This window comes from Myiozetetes cayanensis, unplaced genomic scaffold (genome assembly GCF_022539395.1).
Source record: "Myiozetetes cayanensis isolate MyiCay16 unplaced genomic scaffold, myiCay2020 scf15, whole genome shotgun sequence".
NCBI lineage: Eukaryota > Metazoa > Chordata > Aves > Passeriformes > Tyrannidae > Myiozetetes > Myiozetetes cayanensis.
In genome coordinates, this window is record NW_026087159.1 from 7,048,552 (window position 1) to 7,066,756 (window position 18,205).

At 45.4% G+C, this 18,205-nt stretch overlaps 1 protein-coding gene across 7 annotated transcripts in view; it reads left to right on the top strand.

Moving 5' to 3' along the window:
• The window catches only part of DOCK11 (dedicator of cytokinesis 11), a 77,839-nt gene that overhangs the window by 34,601 nt on the left and 25,033 nt on the right, over positions 1-18,205 (top strand). For 3 of the 7 annotated variants that reach the window (XM_050310226.1, XM_050310229.1, XM_050310232.1), the window contains exons 15-35: positions 1,251-1,373; positions 1,555-1,631; positions 1,959-2,143; positions 2,224-2,289; positions 2,448-2,540; positions 2,935-3,058; positions 3,711-3,832; positions 4,175-4,261; positions 5,493-5,582; positions 7,070-7,188; positions 8,496-8,565; positions 8,643-8,768; positions 9,339-9,410; positions 9,811-9,957; positions 10,422-10,505; positions 10,929-11,040; positions 13,099-13,137; positions 14,511-14,689; positions 16,657-16,773; positions 17,464-17,539; positions 17,863-17,966. In XM_050310226.1, the coding sequence (XP_050166183.1) occupies positions 1,251-1,373; positions 1,555-1,631; positions 1,959-2,143; positions 2,224-2,289; positions 2,448-2,540; positions 2,935-3,058; positions 3,711-3,832; positions 4,175-4,261; positions 5,493-5,582; positions 7,070-7,188; positions 8,496-8,565; positions 8,643-8,768; positions 9,339-9,410; positions 9,811-9,957; positions 10,422-10,505; positions 10,929-11,040; positions 13,099-13,137; positions 14,511-14,689; positions 16,657-16,773; positions 17,464-17,539; positions 17,863-17,966 (2,212 nt within the window). The remainder of the gene's footprint in view (positions 1-1,250; positions 1,374-1,554; positions 1,632-1,958; positions 2,144-2,223; positions 2,290-2,447; positions 2,541-2,934; positions 3,059-3,710; positions 3,833-4,174; positions 4,262-5,492; positions 5,583-7,069; positions 7,189-8,495; positions 8,566-8,642; positions 8,769-9,338; positions 9,411-9,810; positions 9,958-10,421; positions 10,506-10,928; positions 11,041-13,098; positions 13,138-14,510; positions 14,690-16,656; positions 16,774-17,463; positions 17,540-17,862; positions 17,967-18,205) is intronic. The other 4 variants (XM_050310227.1, XM_050310230.1, XM_050310228.1 and 1 more) reach the window with 2 other exon arrangements.

An 18,205-nucleotide genomic window follows, 5' to 3' on the forward strand; every position in this document is an offset into this window, starting at 1 on the left:
GCAGTAACCTTCCTAATGACCTGTAGCTACTGCTGTCAGGGGAACATTCCTGGGGACAAATTACGCCATCCCATGCTACCACGGGAATCAGTGCAGAACTCCTTCCTGCCACCAGCCATTTCCAGGGACAGGATGAGAGTAGAAGACCTCCCAGCCTGGAGGTGGCAGTCAGCTGGGGCTTGTTTTCCACCTGAAGCTCCGCTTTAATTAATGTTCTTGAGAATGGCTGGAGGTAGTGATCCCATTCCCTTGCTGTTCTTTTACTGGGACTGATAAAGTATGTCAGTGCTAACTCTCTTAAATCTCCATCAGAGGAAGGCCTGAAGGCAAGATCATCCACTGCCTCCTAGTGATGAATTGCATTTTGGTGCTGACAAAAGGGATGGTAATGACATGGGAACCCAGAAAACTGTCACAGTGGGATGGAATTTGATGGTATACTGCTTGCAGTGTGTATACTCTTGAGCTGGATTTTCCTGTGACACTGGCTGCTCATCATCGAGATGGTGTTTGTGGGATGCATCTGAATCCTGGGAGTCAGCACTCAGCCCTCTTTCAAGTAGTGCCTCAGCCTAATGGTGGGCTCTGTATGGGCATTGACTTTGGCTTTGGATTTATTCCTGCTGGGTAAAGAGCTGCCTTTGGACAGCAAGGAGCTGAGTGGCCTGGTGCAGGGAACTGTTGCTCTGCATCCCTGGAACAGTTTCCCTGTGGGTCTCAGAGGAAGGTGTTTGCACAGAAAGGGAGTGCAGATGCTTTAATGTTCTTACTGTACACAAACACCCTTTATTTCCAAGGGCACATTCCAGTCTCCTCCTCTGGCTTCAGGAGGAGCTGATGTATGTCCCAAAACTGGTTTTTATCATGCACTTCTTTCCTAGGAGGATTTCTGTGCTCTGACCACACGTGCAAGTAGGAAGATGCTGGTGTTAGTGGGAGGGGATGGAAGGGTGTTCATGAGTGTGGACCAGGCTTGGAAATGGGCTGGATGTGTCCTCCTGACCTGGCTGGAGAGAAGGGAAATGGGCGATGTCCCATGGGATTCAGTGTGACACGCTGGATTGCAGGCTGTGTGGGGTGTAAGCACCATGTGAGGATGAGTGAGCAGCCAGGTCTGGTGGTGTGCAGAGCAGTCACAGACCAGTGAACCTCTCACCTGATAAACTGCCTTTCCGACGTGTCAAAGACCTCAGTGTCTGTCTATGTACCAACGTTTAGGAAACTTTCCTTTTTTCTTTCTTTTTCTGCAGACCAGTTTTTAAAGACTCCCAGGGCACTCTTGATGTTGAAGGGAAATTCTCACCCCTCTACAAGCAAGACAGCAGCAAACTCTCAAATGAAGATATGCTGAAGCTTTTAGCAGAGTATAAGAAGTAAGTGTGAGAGACTGGTATAGGGGCTGGGCAGGCATTTTAACATACATTTTTAAACAGTTTAGTGTAAGCATGAGATGACAATTTCTAAAACATTCAGAGGGTAGCAAGAAGTGCTGCTGATGTGTTCAGCACTTGAGCTTTCAAGGTTCACACTCTTGTTCCTTTCTCTTTAATGCAGACCAGAGAAGACAAAACTACAAGTCATTCCAGCCCAGTTAAATATCATCATTAAAGACATCCCGCTAGACTTCACAAGTAAGGATCTTGGATCTTAAAATAAGTGCTGATGGCTCGAGCCTCAGGAGTTGATGCTTCTATGGGGAATTTTGCTGTTTCATTAACAAGAGTATCTTGGGGGTGCAATGAGAAATGAGTAATTCAGCACAACCACTGACTTGTAAGTCTTTCTGATGGATTCTCTGGAGGGATGTGAGCCAAGTGCAGGGGTTTACCTGAGGGTTTCATCTCCTTTGCAATTTGGCCATCGCATCCATGGACTTTTTGGCAACTCCTCTAGGCTAATCTCCTGTTCAAAAGGCTTTTGTAGTAGACTTAATTTTTTCTGTTCTTGTTTTCTTCCAGATTGTGTCACAGCTTCTTACATTCCTATAAAGCCTTTTGAGAAGAGCTGTGAGGACATTGCAGTGGAAGTGGAGGAGCTTGTCCCAGAAGTTGCAAAATACTGTTACCCCTTCACTGTCTACAAAAACCACCTCTATGTCTACCCCTTGCATTTGAAGTACGAGAACCAGAAGGTGTTTGCGAAGGTGAGTGACCTGGAGCGAGGGCTGGGGTGATGCTGCTGACCTGTAGCAATGGCTCATCCTCCTGTTCTTTCCCACTTCAGGCAAGGAATATTGCTGTCTGTGTTGAGTTCAGGGATTCAGATGAAGCTGATGCCAGGCCGCTCAAGGTGGGTACCTATTACTGGGGCTGCCCTTTGCTCACTGCTGTGCCAGCCAGTCAGGGCAAGGCAATAGGAAAACACTGGGTTTCCATCACTGTTTTAATTTGACTGGCTAATTTAGGTTGGTAGCAACCCTGAATTCAGCTCTTTATTTGTGTTTCTAGTGTATATATGGCAAACCTGGAGGCCCTCTCCTGACCACAAACGCATATGCTGCCGTGCTGCATCACAACCAGAGCCCCGAGTTCTATGATGAGGTAAAAACAAAATGTGGGAAATAGCAGATTTTCTTGGATTCCACAATGCCAAGGGGTTTTTCAGGGATACCTCTCTTTGCTGGGCTGGGTGAAATATGGGTAAAGATAATCACCAGCCCTTTGCCTCAGCAGAAGGGCTCAGCAAAGCCAGAGCCTTTGTCAATTTTTAATGTTGGTTTGTTTTCTGCTGTCTTTACTGTCACGCTTTGTGCCTCCAATCACACACCCCCATTAATAAGTAATGTTGCAAATGTGATGAAAATGTTAGGAGTTACTTAAAATGGGCAAGAGTGTGTCTTGTTTAACTGCATTCAACATAGCGTTTGTGAAATAAAATAGAACTAAAGTATTACTCCACAAAAATACAGTCTGATCTATCATGATATCATTTTAGATTAAAATTGAGCTTCCAATTCACCTCCATCAAAAGCATCATTTGCTTTTCACCTTCTATCATGTCAGCTGTGAAATTAATACAAAGGCAACATCGAAAAAACAGGACACCGTTGAAACTCAAGGTATGTTCAATGCTTAAATTATTTTTGTTGGAGTGTAAAAGGCCAAGATAAAATGAATGTAGGGTCATGAAAAAAATGTTTGATCAAAATACTAGCCTATCTGAATCTTCTTTTCTAAAAGCAACCTAATGGGAAATTGTAGGTCTAAACTGTAATAAACTCAGTGTTTTTGGTGTATGCTAAAGCTCTGATTTTTGCTGCAATCTGACAGCTCTTTCTGCGTGTTCCTGACTTGACTTGCACAAATGGGCTGTTGTCAGGCAAGACACCAGCAAAAACCTGATGCTTGATCAGGACCTCAGGGGCTGATCCTGCCCTCACTAGACATGTGCACACCCAAGTCCCACTGGTCTGGATGCTTCTCCATTCATCCAGTCCTCAAAGGAGCCTCATCATGGTGCACAGCCATGGCTCACGCACTGTTTCTGCCCCTCAAACCCACTCCTGGTCTTGGTTGTGCTGCGTCTGAATTTCATTCACCAAGTCACCAGGTAAAAGGTGCTTTAACAACACTGACGTGGTCCACCCAGCCTCGCTGAAGCCGCTTGCACAACTGCAAGTTCAGACTTCCCAGGGTGAGAGACAGCTCTGTTTGAGCTGCACACGTGTCACTGTGTGCCTGCTAACTCTGCCCCACTGGTTGCCTCCACAGTGGGATACGCCTGGGTCCCGTTGCTGAAGGATGGGCGGATTGTCACCCTGGAGCGGCAGTTGCCGGTTTCGTCCAACCTTCCACCTGGCTACCTGGGTCTTGGAGACACAGAGTCACGAAAGGTAGGAGAGCCATTTAAAATGGGCCTAAATGTAAAAGGAAAAGGGAAGTTGAGCTTTTGTTGCCACTGTAAGTTCTGGGCTCCTGTTGGTGCTCTGCTCAGCTGAAAAGGTCTGTGCTGCAGGGCAACTTCAAAGCTTAAGGTTCTTAAGGATGGGAAATGGGACATCTTTAATTCCACTTTCCCTGGTTATACAGGCTGTAGAGAATATTTTTGTGGCAGGCTGGACTAGTCTGTTGCAGATGGCAAGTGCAGGAGAGTGAGCACATGGGCTCTGTGTGTCTGCACAGAGTCACCTTCTCACCAGTCTGAAACCAAGTACTTGAATGTTGTCTGTTCACAGCAGCCCAGCGTGGATGCGAAGTGGGTGGATGGAGCAAAGCCACTGTTTAAAATCAGAATGCACTTGGACTCAACCATTTACACACAGGTAAGTCAAGCACCTCACTTTTGAAGACTTCCAACACAAATGCAGAGGAAGCAATTGCTGTGTCTCTAAGGCTGCTAAACCGTAGGTGGTGTGGCAAAGAGGTACCTGGTTTGCACAACAGCACTGGATGCTTCTGTAGCAGCAGAGCTGGGATTACTTGCAGGGATCTGCTCCTTGTCTGGATGTGATAAAACAGTTGTGTGAGTGAATGAGCCCAGGGGAGAGGCTGGTGTTTTCTTAGTTGATTGCACTGAAACACCTGAGCAAATGAGCTGCTTCAATGACACAAAAGAGAGAACTGGTGGATATGAGAGGTCTCCACAAATCATAGAATCATTAAAGTTGGAAAAGACCTCTGAGTACCACAGTTAATATTAGACTGTTTATTAAGTTTTTTTAAAACAGAAGTTATCTGACAACAACAGACACGAGAAAACAAGAGTCCTGATTTCCCTTTGAAACTAGTTCAGGCTGTTTTATCAAGTGCTTGTGCATTCTGCCATCTTATGGTAGTAGTGGACTTCCCCAAGTTTCACATGATGTGCAGCAAAGATCCCCAGCACGTGCTCTGGGGCACCTCCTTTCAGCACTGCTGATGGGAAAATGCCCTTGGCAGGACTTGTATGTGCTGAATGTCATCAGCTGCATGTACGTTCACAGAAATCTGCTTTCAGCATCTGAATCTGGTTTAGTGCCTTACTAATTCCGTACAGCACTGAAAGCAGTGCAGTAGTTCCACTTCCCACCAAGCTACGTTCCCAGATGCTTTTCAGGGTGAAATAACCCAGTAATTAAATTTATCCTTGGAGGAGGAGGGATAGTAATAGGAAGGAGAACCTGCCTCAGATGGGCGGTAGGATGTCGGCGATGCAGAAGGTCAGGCAGTCTCTAAGAGTCGCAGTTGTGAGAGGAGGGCTTCTGTTTTTCCAGGCCAGTGTGGGATGGGGATTGGGACTCGGGGTAGTGCAACCACAGGAGAATTTTAACACTGCTGGAAATTTTGTGCTTAATCTTGAGTTTGGTTGGGAGCCAGGGGATGGGCAGTGGGTATGTTGGAAAAGACAAGGAGCAGTACTGCAGTTCTGGGAGATGGCAGCTGGGGATCAGGAGAGCCACTGGTAGGGACATGGCCCAGTGCTGTAGATAAAACAGCAGATTTTTGAATGTAAGCTGCAGAGTAGAGGTTGACAAATGTTGAGGCTGCTGAACTGAACTTGTTTGTCTCTTCCAGGACATACATTTGCACAAATTCTTCCAGTACTGCCAGCTGGTTCAGGCGGGAGCTAAGGAAGTCCCAGGAGAACTTGTTAAATGCCTAAAGGTGAACAGTGTCTGTTGGTGGGCTTTGTTTGTGTTTTTACAGACCATCAGTAAATACCCTGACCCCTGCCCTGTAGGAACAGGCCCTCACTGCAGCACTGGGGCCCTGTGCATTGTGCAGTACCTTTACCTTCGCTCACTGACCTGACTGTCTCTGTTCTGCTCCCCTCTGCCTTCCACAGCAGATAAAACAAGCATGACTCTACTGTGCTCATGGCAAACCTTCCTCCCAGTGGACTCACATTCCTCCCCTGCTGCCCTAGCACTGATTCCAACCATTAAACTGTAGCACAATTCCTTGTTTTCTGGAAGCCCATTCAAAACAGGATTTTTATTTTTTTTTAGGCTGAAAAAGATATATGGGATTATCAGCCAGTTAAATTTGACCAGAGCTGACCTGTGACCTAAACCCAGCTTTTTGGCAATTTCTGCAGCATGAGTAAGGACCTTGGAGCAGGTCCACCAAGGCTTCTGCCAGGAATATTATATATTGGCTATTTACTGTCCTTGTTTCCTTGCATCACTGCCTGGTTTTGAGAGTGCTGCTGTAGCAACAGCTCCACTTAGAGTGGTGGGGATATATCACCACAAAGTTACTGAATGTGTGCCAGATAATGTACAAATATTTTAAGAAATAGAAATCATGGCAGGTTTTGAATCCAAGCACTAAAATCACACTAAATTTGTTGTGAGCATTTCATCAGGTCCCAGCCCTGCCAAGCCCCAGCGCCCTCACTGCAGCCTACAGACAGGGAGACATGTATGTGCTAACCACAAGTTATATATAACCACAAGGGATTTTTAATCACCAACACCTCAATAATTTCAGTTATTTAAATAACTAGATAGAGATTTAAAAACACTTCATGAGATTTTCAGGTTCCAAAACTGAAAATCAAATGCACTGTCTTTTCTAGACTTTTATCATGAGATTCATACACGAGCTTTATGAAATGGGTAGAGAGCACATGCACCAGATTATCTTGACCTTCACCAAGTCCCTTAAATCCCATTTCTGGTAGCAAGCTATGCTTTTTGGTGAAAAGTCCTAGTGCAAGTCATTGGGCAGCAGGTTTTCATGCTCCAAAGGCACTTGTGAAAATGGCATTTCAAAAAACTGGCGCAAAGTGATGAGAAGACTTGAGAGCAAAACTTCAGCCTTAAATCTGGGGGTTTTCAGACAAATCATAGCATGTGACCTCTAATTAAGTCATAGCTACCCGGGCACATCTGAGACAAGGATTAATACCTGCCATGAGTGATTCATGCTGCTCCCCAAAGGCGTGCAGCTGGAATCTGTCAGCTGGAAGGAGGCAGTGAGTGCTGCTATGGGTCCAAGTTCCCCCATCCTCCAGTGGGCTGAAGCCCACACCCTGAAGCATTTGCTAACGCCTGTCCTATTGCCACAGAAATGTCTGTGGACTGTAAATGTTTAACATCTGAAAAATGTTGAACTAAAAGTGTCTGTGTTTTGAACATTTGTTTTAGTGTTTGCACGCCATGGAGATCCAAGTAATGATTCAGTTTCTACCTGTAATTCTTATGCAACTATTTAGAGTCCTCACAAACGTGACCCAGGAGGATGAAGTAGCTGTCAACTGCACCATGTGAGTGTTGAGCAAACCACCCAGTCTTCAGTTACAAATGCAAAGCCACAAATGACAGTGCAAAGCAGGGTCTGGTTTCCCAGTACAGGATGCTAAGTGGCAGCACTGGCTGTCCCCTGCTGCTCTCTTTCCCTGCTTAGCGCTGGCCATGACTCCCTGAAACTGAGGGATGTGCTGAAACACCCGTCTTCCTCCTGGGGTTATTCCTCAGTGAAGTGCTGCCAGGGCACAGGGGTATGGATGCTGGATGCCACTCCATGGAGATCCTCCTCTGGTTCTAGTACATACCGTGCATCCATGTACCAGAAGCATCCTGCTACCATGGAACTAGAGGTTGGAGGCTGAGCCCTGGTCCCCCAGGGATGTGGGACTTGAGCCCTGCTCCCCCAGGGATGCAGTGCCTATTGCACTCACAGCCCTGTGCCATACATTTCATGTTGTGAGGATTTCTGTGTGGAACACTGTAATTCCACTCTGTTTGAATCACCAGGGGGCAAGGACAGGGATCAGGTGACCAGCTCCCACCTTAATTTCCAGAGATTTTTTTCAAAGCTTGGCCTGATGCTCTCCAGTTTTGCTCTCCAGTACTGAAAGTTGTCAGTAGCTTTCTGTTTGATGACAACTGTTTTTTCATCAGACTTTCACAGTGGAATTTAAAACCCAGTTTATCTGATAAAGGGCTTGTAAACTCCTCCTTGTGGCTTGGCCTGTGCGGTTTGTGAAAACATGCAATAGTTTGTTGTTTCCTCTGGCTGGGACTGAAATGTAAATCCTCAGTGCTGGCTGGGGAAACTGGGCTCTTGCTGCCTTCATTAGCTTCCTGGGAGTGCTTCCAGAGAGCTGGCATATTCTCCAGGGTCTGCTTGACCCTCCTGAACTACAAGGTGACAACCCAAAATAGTGCAGTGCATGTAGCAAGAAGCATATGATGCAAGTTCAGTAAAAAAGGAGGCTTCAGGGGATGCAGGAAGGTATCAGATTATAAAAACAGTGGAGACTGTTTTGTCTCATCTCATGGTGCAAGGAGTCTCTAGTGTTGAAGTCAGCTGGTCTGGGTGATACCTGGTCCAGCACAAAAGTGAAGAAGAGGCTTTGGCCACCTCGTGTCTCAGTGCTTTGTGCAAGGATGGTGCAGCCACAGGAGCTGTGAGGGGTGCTATCCTGCAGGTACTGGCTCCCTGCAAATCAGGCTGTGCCAGCAGGTTTTGAGGTTGAGCAGGATAGGCCACACATGGTTTCTACTTCTGTAAGCTGAAGGAACTTCTACCTCGCATTGCGTGCTGAACACAAACCACCTTTCTCCTCAGGGTTCTTCTGCACATCGTGTCCAAGTGCCATGAGGAAGGTCTAGACCACTACTTACGCTCCTTCATAAAGGTCAGTCATGACACACCACTTCTCCAAACTCTCTGCTGGGAGCAGGCACACCACTGACTCTGTTGTTCTTGCCCCAGTATGTCTTTCGAGCTGAGAAACCAAGTGTCAAACAGGCGAAGATGACCCATGAAATCCTGGTCCTTTCCATGGCCACGATCTTGAAGCAGTCAGCAGATTTTCTAGCCATCAATAAGCTACTCAAGGTGAAGTATCGTGTACTTGTATTGGCTGTACTTGGCTATCAAGGGTGGAGGGTGTCTGGTATAAAGCCCAACACTTACACCCATCTAAACCCAGTGCCAGAGCAAAGCTACCGGGGCAACTCCTCAGATCCACGTCGTTGAGGTTCTCCCCTTACAAAAGAGATGAATCCTAGCAGGGAACCTGGCTGTGTTTAGGCTCATGGCAGGACACAGCAAAGGGCTGTTCATCTTGCCAGTTTTATCTATTTTCCTCAAGCCATACATGAGGGGTGACTCACAGGAGGCAGACTGAGTTCTGGCCTCTGGGCTTTTACAGGGCTTGCTCCCCAAACTCTGCTGACTTTTGGCAGAGTGCATTGGGATGCAGAGGGGATGGATCTATTCCCACCCTAAGACTGGCAGGACATCTCTGGGTAGCAAAGGCACCCATGCCAAGCACCACTGTGCTAACAAAATGCCATTTGAGTGTGAGCTCTCCCCACAGCGTCCTCACAAAGAGGTGCTTCTCCACACAGTCAGGGAATGTCAGTCCTGCTGAGAAAACTTAATAGTATTCTTTGTTCATTCTAGTACTCGTGGTTTTTCTTTGAAGCACTGGCAAAGTCCATGGCAATGTACTTACTGGAAGAGAACAAAATCAAGGTAAAAATAAATTTGGTTGATGCTGCATTACAGAACTGTCGCAAACTAACTCTCCTCCAAAAGTTTTTCTGAAAAGCTTTGTAACTCTTTATTTAAAAAAAAAAAAAAAAAAACACAAACCCCAAACGTGCCAATCTGAACATCTAGCCTCCTTCTTTTCTCTTTACTTTTCCCTTTTTCCTCTTTTCATTCTCAGTTGTAGTTTAAAAATTCCAGAGCTCCTTATGGCTTGTGCACCCTCCTTTTCTGTTACTACCTACTGCAGTTGCAGCCAGCGCTTTCTTTGGCCAGTGTTTTATTAGCAAACAACTGAAACAAATGCTGAAGAACTTGTGCCTGGGCTCGGTTCTCCCCAGCTGCTGGCTTGCAGCACTGAGTTTGGGTGTGCTTTTGGTTTCAGCTGCCCAGAGGTCAGCGGTTCCCCGAGTCCTACCAGCACGCCCTGCATTCGCTGCTGCTTGCCATCATTCCCCACGTGACCATCCGCTATAACGAGATCCCCGAAGAGTCCAGGAACGTCAACTTCAGCTTGGCTAACTTCCTGAAGGTCAGCAGCTTCTTTCCTTCTCCCAAGGCTTTTATCAGAGAAACGAAAAGACAGATAATGAGAAATAAGGAGCAAGCAAACAATTATGGTTTGACTTTATCTTGTCTTTGGGGGTTTTTTTTCAGTTGTCTAAACTCTGGAGGAGATAAACTTTCCTAGGAAAGAAACTTTCTCTTTCTGAGGAGCACTAACTCTACATGTTACCTCAGGTTTTCAGTCATGCCCAGCAGCTGTTTGGAACCTGAAATATGTGTAATCTCATTTTAAATATTTCTGTTGTCCACGGGAGACTTAAGTGAGGTCATCCAAATAGTTTCAGAGAAACAGTATCAAGTATGTTTTGGAAAGTCTGCAAGAGCCTGCAGGATCAAATCTGGCTGCTGGCAGGACAGTAGTATGGAGAAGATTTAGGATGATTGCTTCAATTGTTAATCATTGCTCACATCTTGCTATTTTTTCTCCAGCGTTGTCTGACCTTTATGGACAGAGGATTTGTTTTTAATTTGATAAATGATTACATTTCTGGATTCAGCCCAAAAGACCCTAAGGTAAGCAGTAGGTTTCTTGAAAGGTGGTTTGCAGTTGTCCATATCTACATCCGTCAGAGCTCTGTAGTGATTATTTTATATGACTCCTGGAGGCCTTTTAGATTCTGTTCCTGCAAAGTCTTTTGGAGGCAGAGACCTCTTTGTCTGGGCCAAAGAGCCTGTATCCAGATAAGTTTCCAAGTAATGTAAAGAGTCAGAAGTGAAGGAGATTGGTTAATAGTCTGGATGAAAAAGGTGAAGAAGTCCCAAGTGAGAGCTGCATGCACTGACACTTGCTGGGAACAACACAGAAATTTGCCATTTATTAGTGAGTTTCACCACATGTTCTTTAGATTCCCCAATTCTTGTGCAACAAGCACACTGAACTGGAAGCAAATGGGTCAAACTGAAAACATAGTTTGTGTTTGTCTTTTTTTATCCCAGCTGCTGGTTGAATACAAGTTTGAATTTCTTCAAACAATTTGCAATCATGAGCACTACATTCCTCTGAACTTGCCAATGACCTTTTCCAAACCCAAGCTGCAAAGAGTTCAAGGTATGTCCTTTCTCAAGAGACTGGCTAAAGAGATATCATTTATTAGTCTTGATGGCTTCTGACCAGATGGACTTTGATTTGGTGTCAAGGAAATGTATGTCCTCGTTAACCTGATTTACATTAAGCTCAGGACAAGATGGTTTTCTGGCAGGTTTACCTAATTTTGCTCTAGAATGGTATGCAGTCAGTCTTTTCAGTATTTCCTATATTTAAGTTTGCATGGGACTAACAATATCCAAAAGAAACTGCCCGTGTTTCAGTAAATACAGAAATTGTGCAAATGTAATCCTTTGTTCTCATGAGTGTCAGCATCCCCTGAGAAGTGGATGTCTCATCAATGGGTGCTGTAGGGAATGGAAATGTAGGAGAACAGATTGAACTCACTGCTCCAATGCCAGCTCTCTTTGTGGCCACCAGAAGGTGACTTAGGTTACCTTCTCCTTTCATTGTGCACAGGATCACAGCAGGGCACAGTGTGTTTGAGCTTGTACTCAAACCTGGGCTGAAGGCAGCCAGCAGAGAGCTTGAGCCCATGCCAGTCCTTAGTGCATTCCAAGGGCATAAGTGCTGTGCACCACCACGTATCCACACTGCTTTTGCTGTCACACCATGTCCCCTTTGGTCTTGAAGCTGCTCAGCAGCTCAGATGGGGTTTATGAGGGGCTGAGCTGAGGCACTGAGCAAGTGTGGGTGGCTGGAGCTCAGCCACCGATGGCAGTGTGGACATCAGCAGCTTCCCAAGAGTGCTATAGAGATACCCTCATTCTCCCTGGGTCCCACTTTCTCAAGAGTCAAGATAAATACAGTAAATATTGCCGGGTTTGGATGCAAATAACTTGGCCAATATAAGTACGGGAGAGGAGAGTGAGGTTTGGGATTCCCCTGTGTGAAAGCCCAGTGGTTTTATGATTGTATGATTTATTCTGGTAGTGGGAAGGAGATGTTTGCTTGTGCCTCAGGGTGTAGCTATACAAGTCCTAAAGTGGTTCCACATACATCCAGATGGCAGAAGCAATAGTAACTGTGAAGTATCCCTTATTTTGATATGTGTGGGTGTGGGTGTGTGTTGGTGACCTCTCAGAGCTTTCTGGACGAGCTGCTAATGTCTTACATCAATTTGATTCCTTGCCTGGCATTATTTAACAAAAGTTTTGCTTGAAATGGCTGAGAAAAACACATCCATAGTGCCTCCCTGATGCTTGTTAGTGGCATGATAACATAGGGATGCTCTTTCTTGGTTAACGTTCACCTCTGCATTGAGATGGTTAAACTGAGAAGCTGTGAGGGCAGCTCATCTTTCCTCCTGTGTTTTAATTTTGACTGAGATCTACCAGTTGAGATTTACACACAGCTCTTGCCAGTACAGCAGCCCTCCCTCAGGTAGCTGAAGTGCCTTTGCAGTGGTGCCTGAGCTCTGCCTGCCGTGGCAGAGGGGTATAGTGATGCATCTCCATTGCAGGCTGGTCCGGTTTTATGGACAGACCTGTGGTTATAGGGGACTGCGGGCTCGGAGATGGAGATGTACAAAGTGCACATCACCAAGGAGATACCCTGCTGGCATGCTTCACCTCTTTATCAGCCTGTTTGGAGGAAGAGAGAGGTCATGCCCAAACCCTTACTGCTTTGTTTCCAAGAAAAGAAGGAATAGCCCCCAGTGAGGTGGATAAAGAGGGTTTCTGCAGCTTCAGTCACTGCAGACAGGCATGATGACAGAGCACATTCCAACAACCACATCCCACTGAGTTGGAGAGTTGCATGTTGGAGCAGTTTCTCTGAAACATCTTAGCTAATTCTGTGTTCCTTCTGCTGTACCTGAGGACATCAGCCAAAGCACGCCCCAAGCTTGGTCTCACAGCCAGCAGCATGTGATTGGTTTTGCAATCTTGTGATAGGAAAAAATCCAAGGGATTGACAGAAACTGGGAGTTAAGCAATAGCCTTACAACTAATATTAAAGTATGACATACAGTCCTGTTTCTCCAAGATTTAGAGCATTACTTGTTCCTGTTTATTTTTGCTGTCTTTTTATTTGTCCCTTTTCTTTTTACACATGAATTAGATTTTTTTTCATTTGCTGTGGAACGGTTCACTTCCGTAGGTAGGTCCAACTGGAATGATCAAATCCTCTAATGTCAAATTAAATATACACCTTCGAATCAATTAGCTTGCATTCAACTAATGAAATAACCACGTTGTGTGACAATTGCTAACATGACTAACAATGAAAGTTAGATAATGTTCCAGATGGCTTTCTCTTTCCTCTGAATCACAGTTTCACAATTCAGTAAATGCTACTTATGAATCAGTGATCCCAAAAATATTTTTTGCGGCCGCAGAGCTATTGTAACCCTCTGGCTGGAATTTTCAAAGCTGTGTGTGTGCACCCTGCCTTACCACAGAAAAACTCGCACACATGTTTTTAATAAAAAAAAGTCTGACCTGAGCACAGCTCTGTTCGGGGTATGGGTTGTCTGACAGAGATAGTGGTGTCAGGACAAGTCATTCATGTGCACCCTGCACTGAAATCTCTGACTGTTGCTTCCCTGCTGCACTGTCCAGGCACATCCATGGAAGTGATGCCTTATCCTTGTAGCAACCACTCCTTTGATTACAGAATACAGCCTGAATCTACATGAGATGCAGGGTACAAGTTAAGTTAACCAAGGTAATTAGATACTGAGCTGCCTTTCTCGTGGGAGTCAGCACAGCTTCTAAGGAGCTGTGTTCAATATCTGCTGGTGGGAAGCTGAGGGAATCTCACAGTTTCTGACAAGCAGCTGCCTGGAGTTCCAGCCTGGTTCCCCAGCCCGTGCAGCTGCCCAGCTGTGCAGACTGCTGGAGGATGCAGTACTGAGCACTTGGCACCTGGTCCTCATTTGCATCCATATCCCAGAAGGAGTATTTGCCTTTGCTCTGCTCTCTTGACGTGGAGAGAAGGAATGCAGATTTCATGGTGCACGTGGAATGAGCCACAGAGCAGCACTGCTAGGGCTGGGTGTCCCAAATCCACCATCTCCACTGCCCATTCCCACACTCACAGATGCTTGGGGGAGGTTGGCACTCCTGCCACCTGGGTAGTTTGGGGATTTACAGGATAACTGCCAGTCAGGAGCAAAGCAGCCCCCAGGCACTAAGTTGTCCTGTTTTTCCCCATTTCATCCATCTCTGACTTTACAAATTACTTACTGGAGAGGCAAGCTTTGCAAAGCATCACCCTGCAGAAATGCTTCCTTCAGGTGCTGCTGAAACAGAGAGGGCTGCAATTAATGAACATCCTGAACTGGAAGATGCCAAGTTACTTGATATGACTTAGCTTAGTGGTGGAGAAAACTGTATATTCAGTTCAAGTGTTAATTGAAAGATCAGTGCACTGTAGGAGAGAGAGATGAACCCTTCTGGAGGACTGTAGTAGGTTAAGTGACCTTTTCCTCGAAACATTTCCCTTAACTGTTGCCTTGCTGTTTCTTTCAGATGTAAATCTCGAGTACAGTTTAACTGATGAGTATTGCAAGCACCATTTCCTGGTGGGGATGCTTCTTAGAGAAGCCTCTGTTGCCTTGCAGGACAACTATGATATCAGATATACAGCCATCTCAGTCTTGAAAAACCTCTTAATCAAGCATGCCTTTGACAACAGATACCAGCACAAGGTCAGGCCTGTTTTGTTGTCTTTTTAACATAATGTTGTTGAATTTTATGAAAAAAAATGCACACATCAGACTTTTAGATATTGCGTGGTGCACCAAGGGTAGACTCATTACTTTTTAGGAAATTGTTGTAAATAACTGATAGTTATGGTATAACAGTAATAGCTCTGAGAAACTATCTAGGAACAAAAATAATGCAGTCAGATAACTGCAGCCCCCTTATTCATCCTGAGTATTTAGGTAACAAAGCCCTACGCCATTAAGGAACTTGAAAGTGTCATTAGCAAAAGAGTTGTTCAACAAAATTAGGCAACATCAGTGATGTTCTGGTCTTGGGCTTAAATTCATATCCTGCATTAATATGCTATAATCAGGAAACAGAACTGATCTCTGTTACAAGTCAGCTGCATGTTTTCCTAATTAGTGACTCAGAGGAGAGGATCTCAGTTCTCATGAGATGCTGGATTTCCGCTGGGTAGCTGACAGCTTTCTTCAGGCATAGGCTCAGAGTGTGGTAATGCTCAAAGAGCCTGGAGATGGGCTTGTTTTATCTTGATGCTGCTCCCTGCTGAAACAAAGGCCCTCAAAAGTGCCCATCTACCTGTGCAGACACTACCTGTCCTTGCTCTAACCCGATAACATGACTGTTTAGAGTTTAGGTCCTCAAATGGCTGCTGGTGTGCTGCATTGCTGAGCTGTATCAGGGACATGGATAGCTTCCTGGCATGAAGGGTGGGAGGAGTGGCCCAAATGGGCCCAGAGCCAGCTGCTCATCCCTCCCTTGTCTGCCTGTTTGAAGGGCTGAGCGGGAGGTGGGCTTGCTTTTCTCCGCAGTGAGGATCCATGGTGATTACAGCCTGGAAACAAAACTGCAGCCCATGGCAGCTGGCAAGACTTGATATTTCAGGAGAGATTTGCCAGCTCCCTGCCAAGGCTGGCTCAGAGGCAGCCTGTTCCTGCACTTCTGGGTGCCTGGAACCCCTCACACTGACTTGGGGGCTGTTTGCCCTCAGTGTGCAGCACTCTCCCTGACTCCCCAGAAACTCCACCTGTCTTACAGTTGTCCCATGGGGTATTTGTACATGTGTTGTGCTCCAGGCTGTGTGACCAGGAAACTGTCTGGAGCCAGGGCAGGATGCTCAGCTGGTGTCCAGAGACACCAAAGCAAAAAATCACATCACAGGCAGGACAGGCTGAGTGTGGCAGGGTCTATTGGCACAGTCTCGCTCCAGCCAAGGAGACCTCATCTCTATCAATGGCCAAGAGGTTTTCTTAACCCATGAGTGTTTTCAAGATTTCTTTTATCTTTTGTCATACTGAATCATGAGAAAAAAATAGATTCTTTTATCATTCAAAATGTTCCATTCATTTGCAAGCCTTAAATTTCTTTCCCTTTTTTTTTTTTGTAACTTTTCTGTCAAATCCAGAATAATAAATGTTTAACAAAAAATAATTGGATGTAAAAGAGCCCTCCATTTAGAAAATGTCAAGCAGGCCATTTTTGATATGTATCACTTAATCCAAATTAATCTGTTCCTACAAACTGTTTTCACTAGAAGCATTTACTGTGGAGAATTCCCTATGGGAAGCAATAGCCAGCACCAGGCGTGGAGCAAATGTTTCTGTTCCATTACTCCTAGGTGTTGTACTTAAAAATCAAGCTATGTACATCAAGTAGCAGTCAAAGAGTTAGGAAATCCGGGATTTAGTTTGTCACACATCCTGTATGACTGGAAATGTTGCTTAACCTCCAAAATTCCCGAGTGCCCCAAGCTTGTTGCTAGAAGGATAAAACCTCCCTGGCAGCTTTAGAACTGGAGATGAGAAGCCAAACCGACAGATGTCCTCAAGACACCACATACAGCGTGTCAATACACTTATATATGTACATGTGTTTTGGCTCAAGAGTTTCCCTTTTTGACTCCATTGGAAACCTGGGCTTTTACCTATGTTTTTCTCTCTGTTTTCAGAACCAGCAGGCAAAAATTGCCCAGCTGTACCTGCCACTCTTTGGGGTGCTCCTGGAGAACCTCCAGCGCGTGGCCAGTCGTGAGGCACTTTATTCCTGTGCATCCGCCTCCAGCCCTGTGAGTAAAGCCCAGTGATGCCTCTTTGCCCCCCCTGCTGTCCCCACACACCCCCTGTGCAACTTCCACTGCCTGCAGCCAGGCTCAGCTTTAGAAATAAGCGTGTTTTTCCACTCCCCCAGGCCTGTAAGGTGCTTGTTTCTTTTAATTTGGCTTTTCTGTGACTTAGTTCTGTCTGCAGAACTGGGTACAAGGTCTCTCCCTTTTTTAACATGTTTAACATGTTTCTGTACAGTATGTGTAGTGTCCTAAGGTGAGGTAAATCCCTCCAAGTGCAACAAGTTGACATGGGACTCAACCTTGGACTCCAGCAGCTGTTACGGGGAGTTGCCTCAGAGTTGTGTGTGGTTCCCAAGTGGCCTTAGCCCTGCAGACTAGAATTGCCTCCTTGTTTGGGGCAAAAGAAAAGCAAATAAGACACCTGAGAAAAACAATTCAAAATTTCAATTCAAAAGGTGAAAAACGAAATGGAAAAAACAACTGCTGTGACTTTAATATGTTCTGCTATTCTTTCTAATCCTCCTCAAGTCTTTGTTTCTTTGTTATGGAAGAAAAAATATTGATTTTTGTTTTCTACTATGTTGTTTTTAAAAACTGCTCTAATTTGCCTTTTTGTATTGCGTTATTGTCTTCTGTAAGAGAATGAGTGTTACCTTCTTTGGGTCACAAAAACCTTATATTGCTTTACAGGCATCCAGGGAGGAATTCATATGCAGTTTTCCATCCCCCTCAAATAGATCCAGCCTGATTGCAGACAAAGATCCAGGTAAATTTAATTTTTATAAATTTTAGCATTCCCATTTATTTTTAAACACAACTGTTAGCAGCCCGAAAAACCCAAACCCCATTACGCCAAACCCGAAACAGTCATCTCCTGAAAGACCTCACAGAGTCTCCATGCTTTTCCATGGCGATGGTGCCACCCCAGCTGTCCTTTCCAGATTTGTCCTTTTTGCACCTTTTGACGTGGGGCTTTGCCAAGCCCCACCAGTGCTGTCTGAATTGTGTCCTCCACTCTCTGTCTGTGCTGCAGCGACAAGTGCTGGTACAAAAGGCTTAATTGTGGGGTCTGGGTTTTTTTTTTTTCAGCCTGTGGAGCAACCCTTCCAAATGGCCATGCAATAAAACGAGAGGACTCAAAAGGATCCCTGAACTCGGAGGGGGCAACCAGTTCCCCGGATCAGAGCGAAAATGTAATGTATCAGGAGCTGGAAAAAACCGCTCTCACTGCAACAGTCTGTGGGATGTGTTAAATAAGGGGGAGGCGAAAGGAGTCCCCTGTGTCAACGCTCTCCAAAGCCGGCTTATAGATATCTCTGTTTGGAAACAAACAGATTGATGTTTAACAGAGGAGGTCAGAGTCACTGGTCTGGTATGCTTTCCCTCTTCAAACATCCCCGAACCAAAAATAGAACTGTTGACAAATTACTTG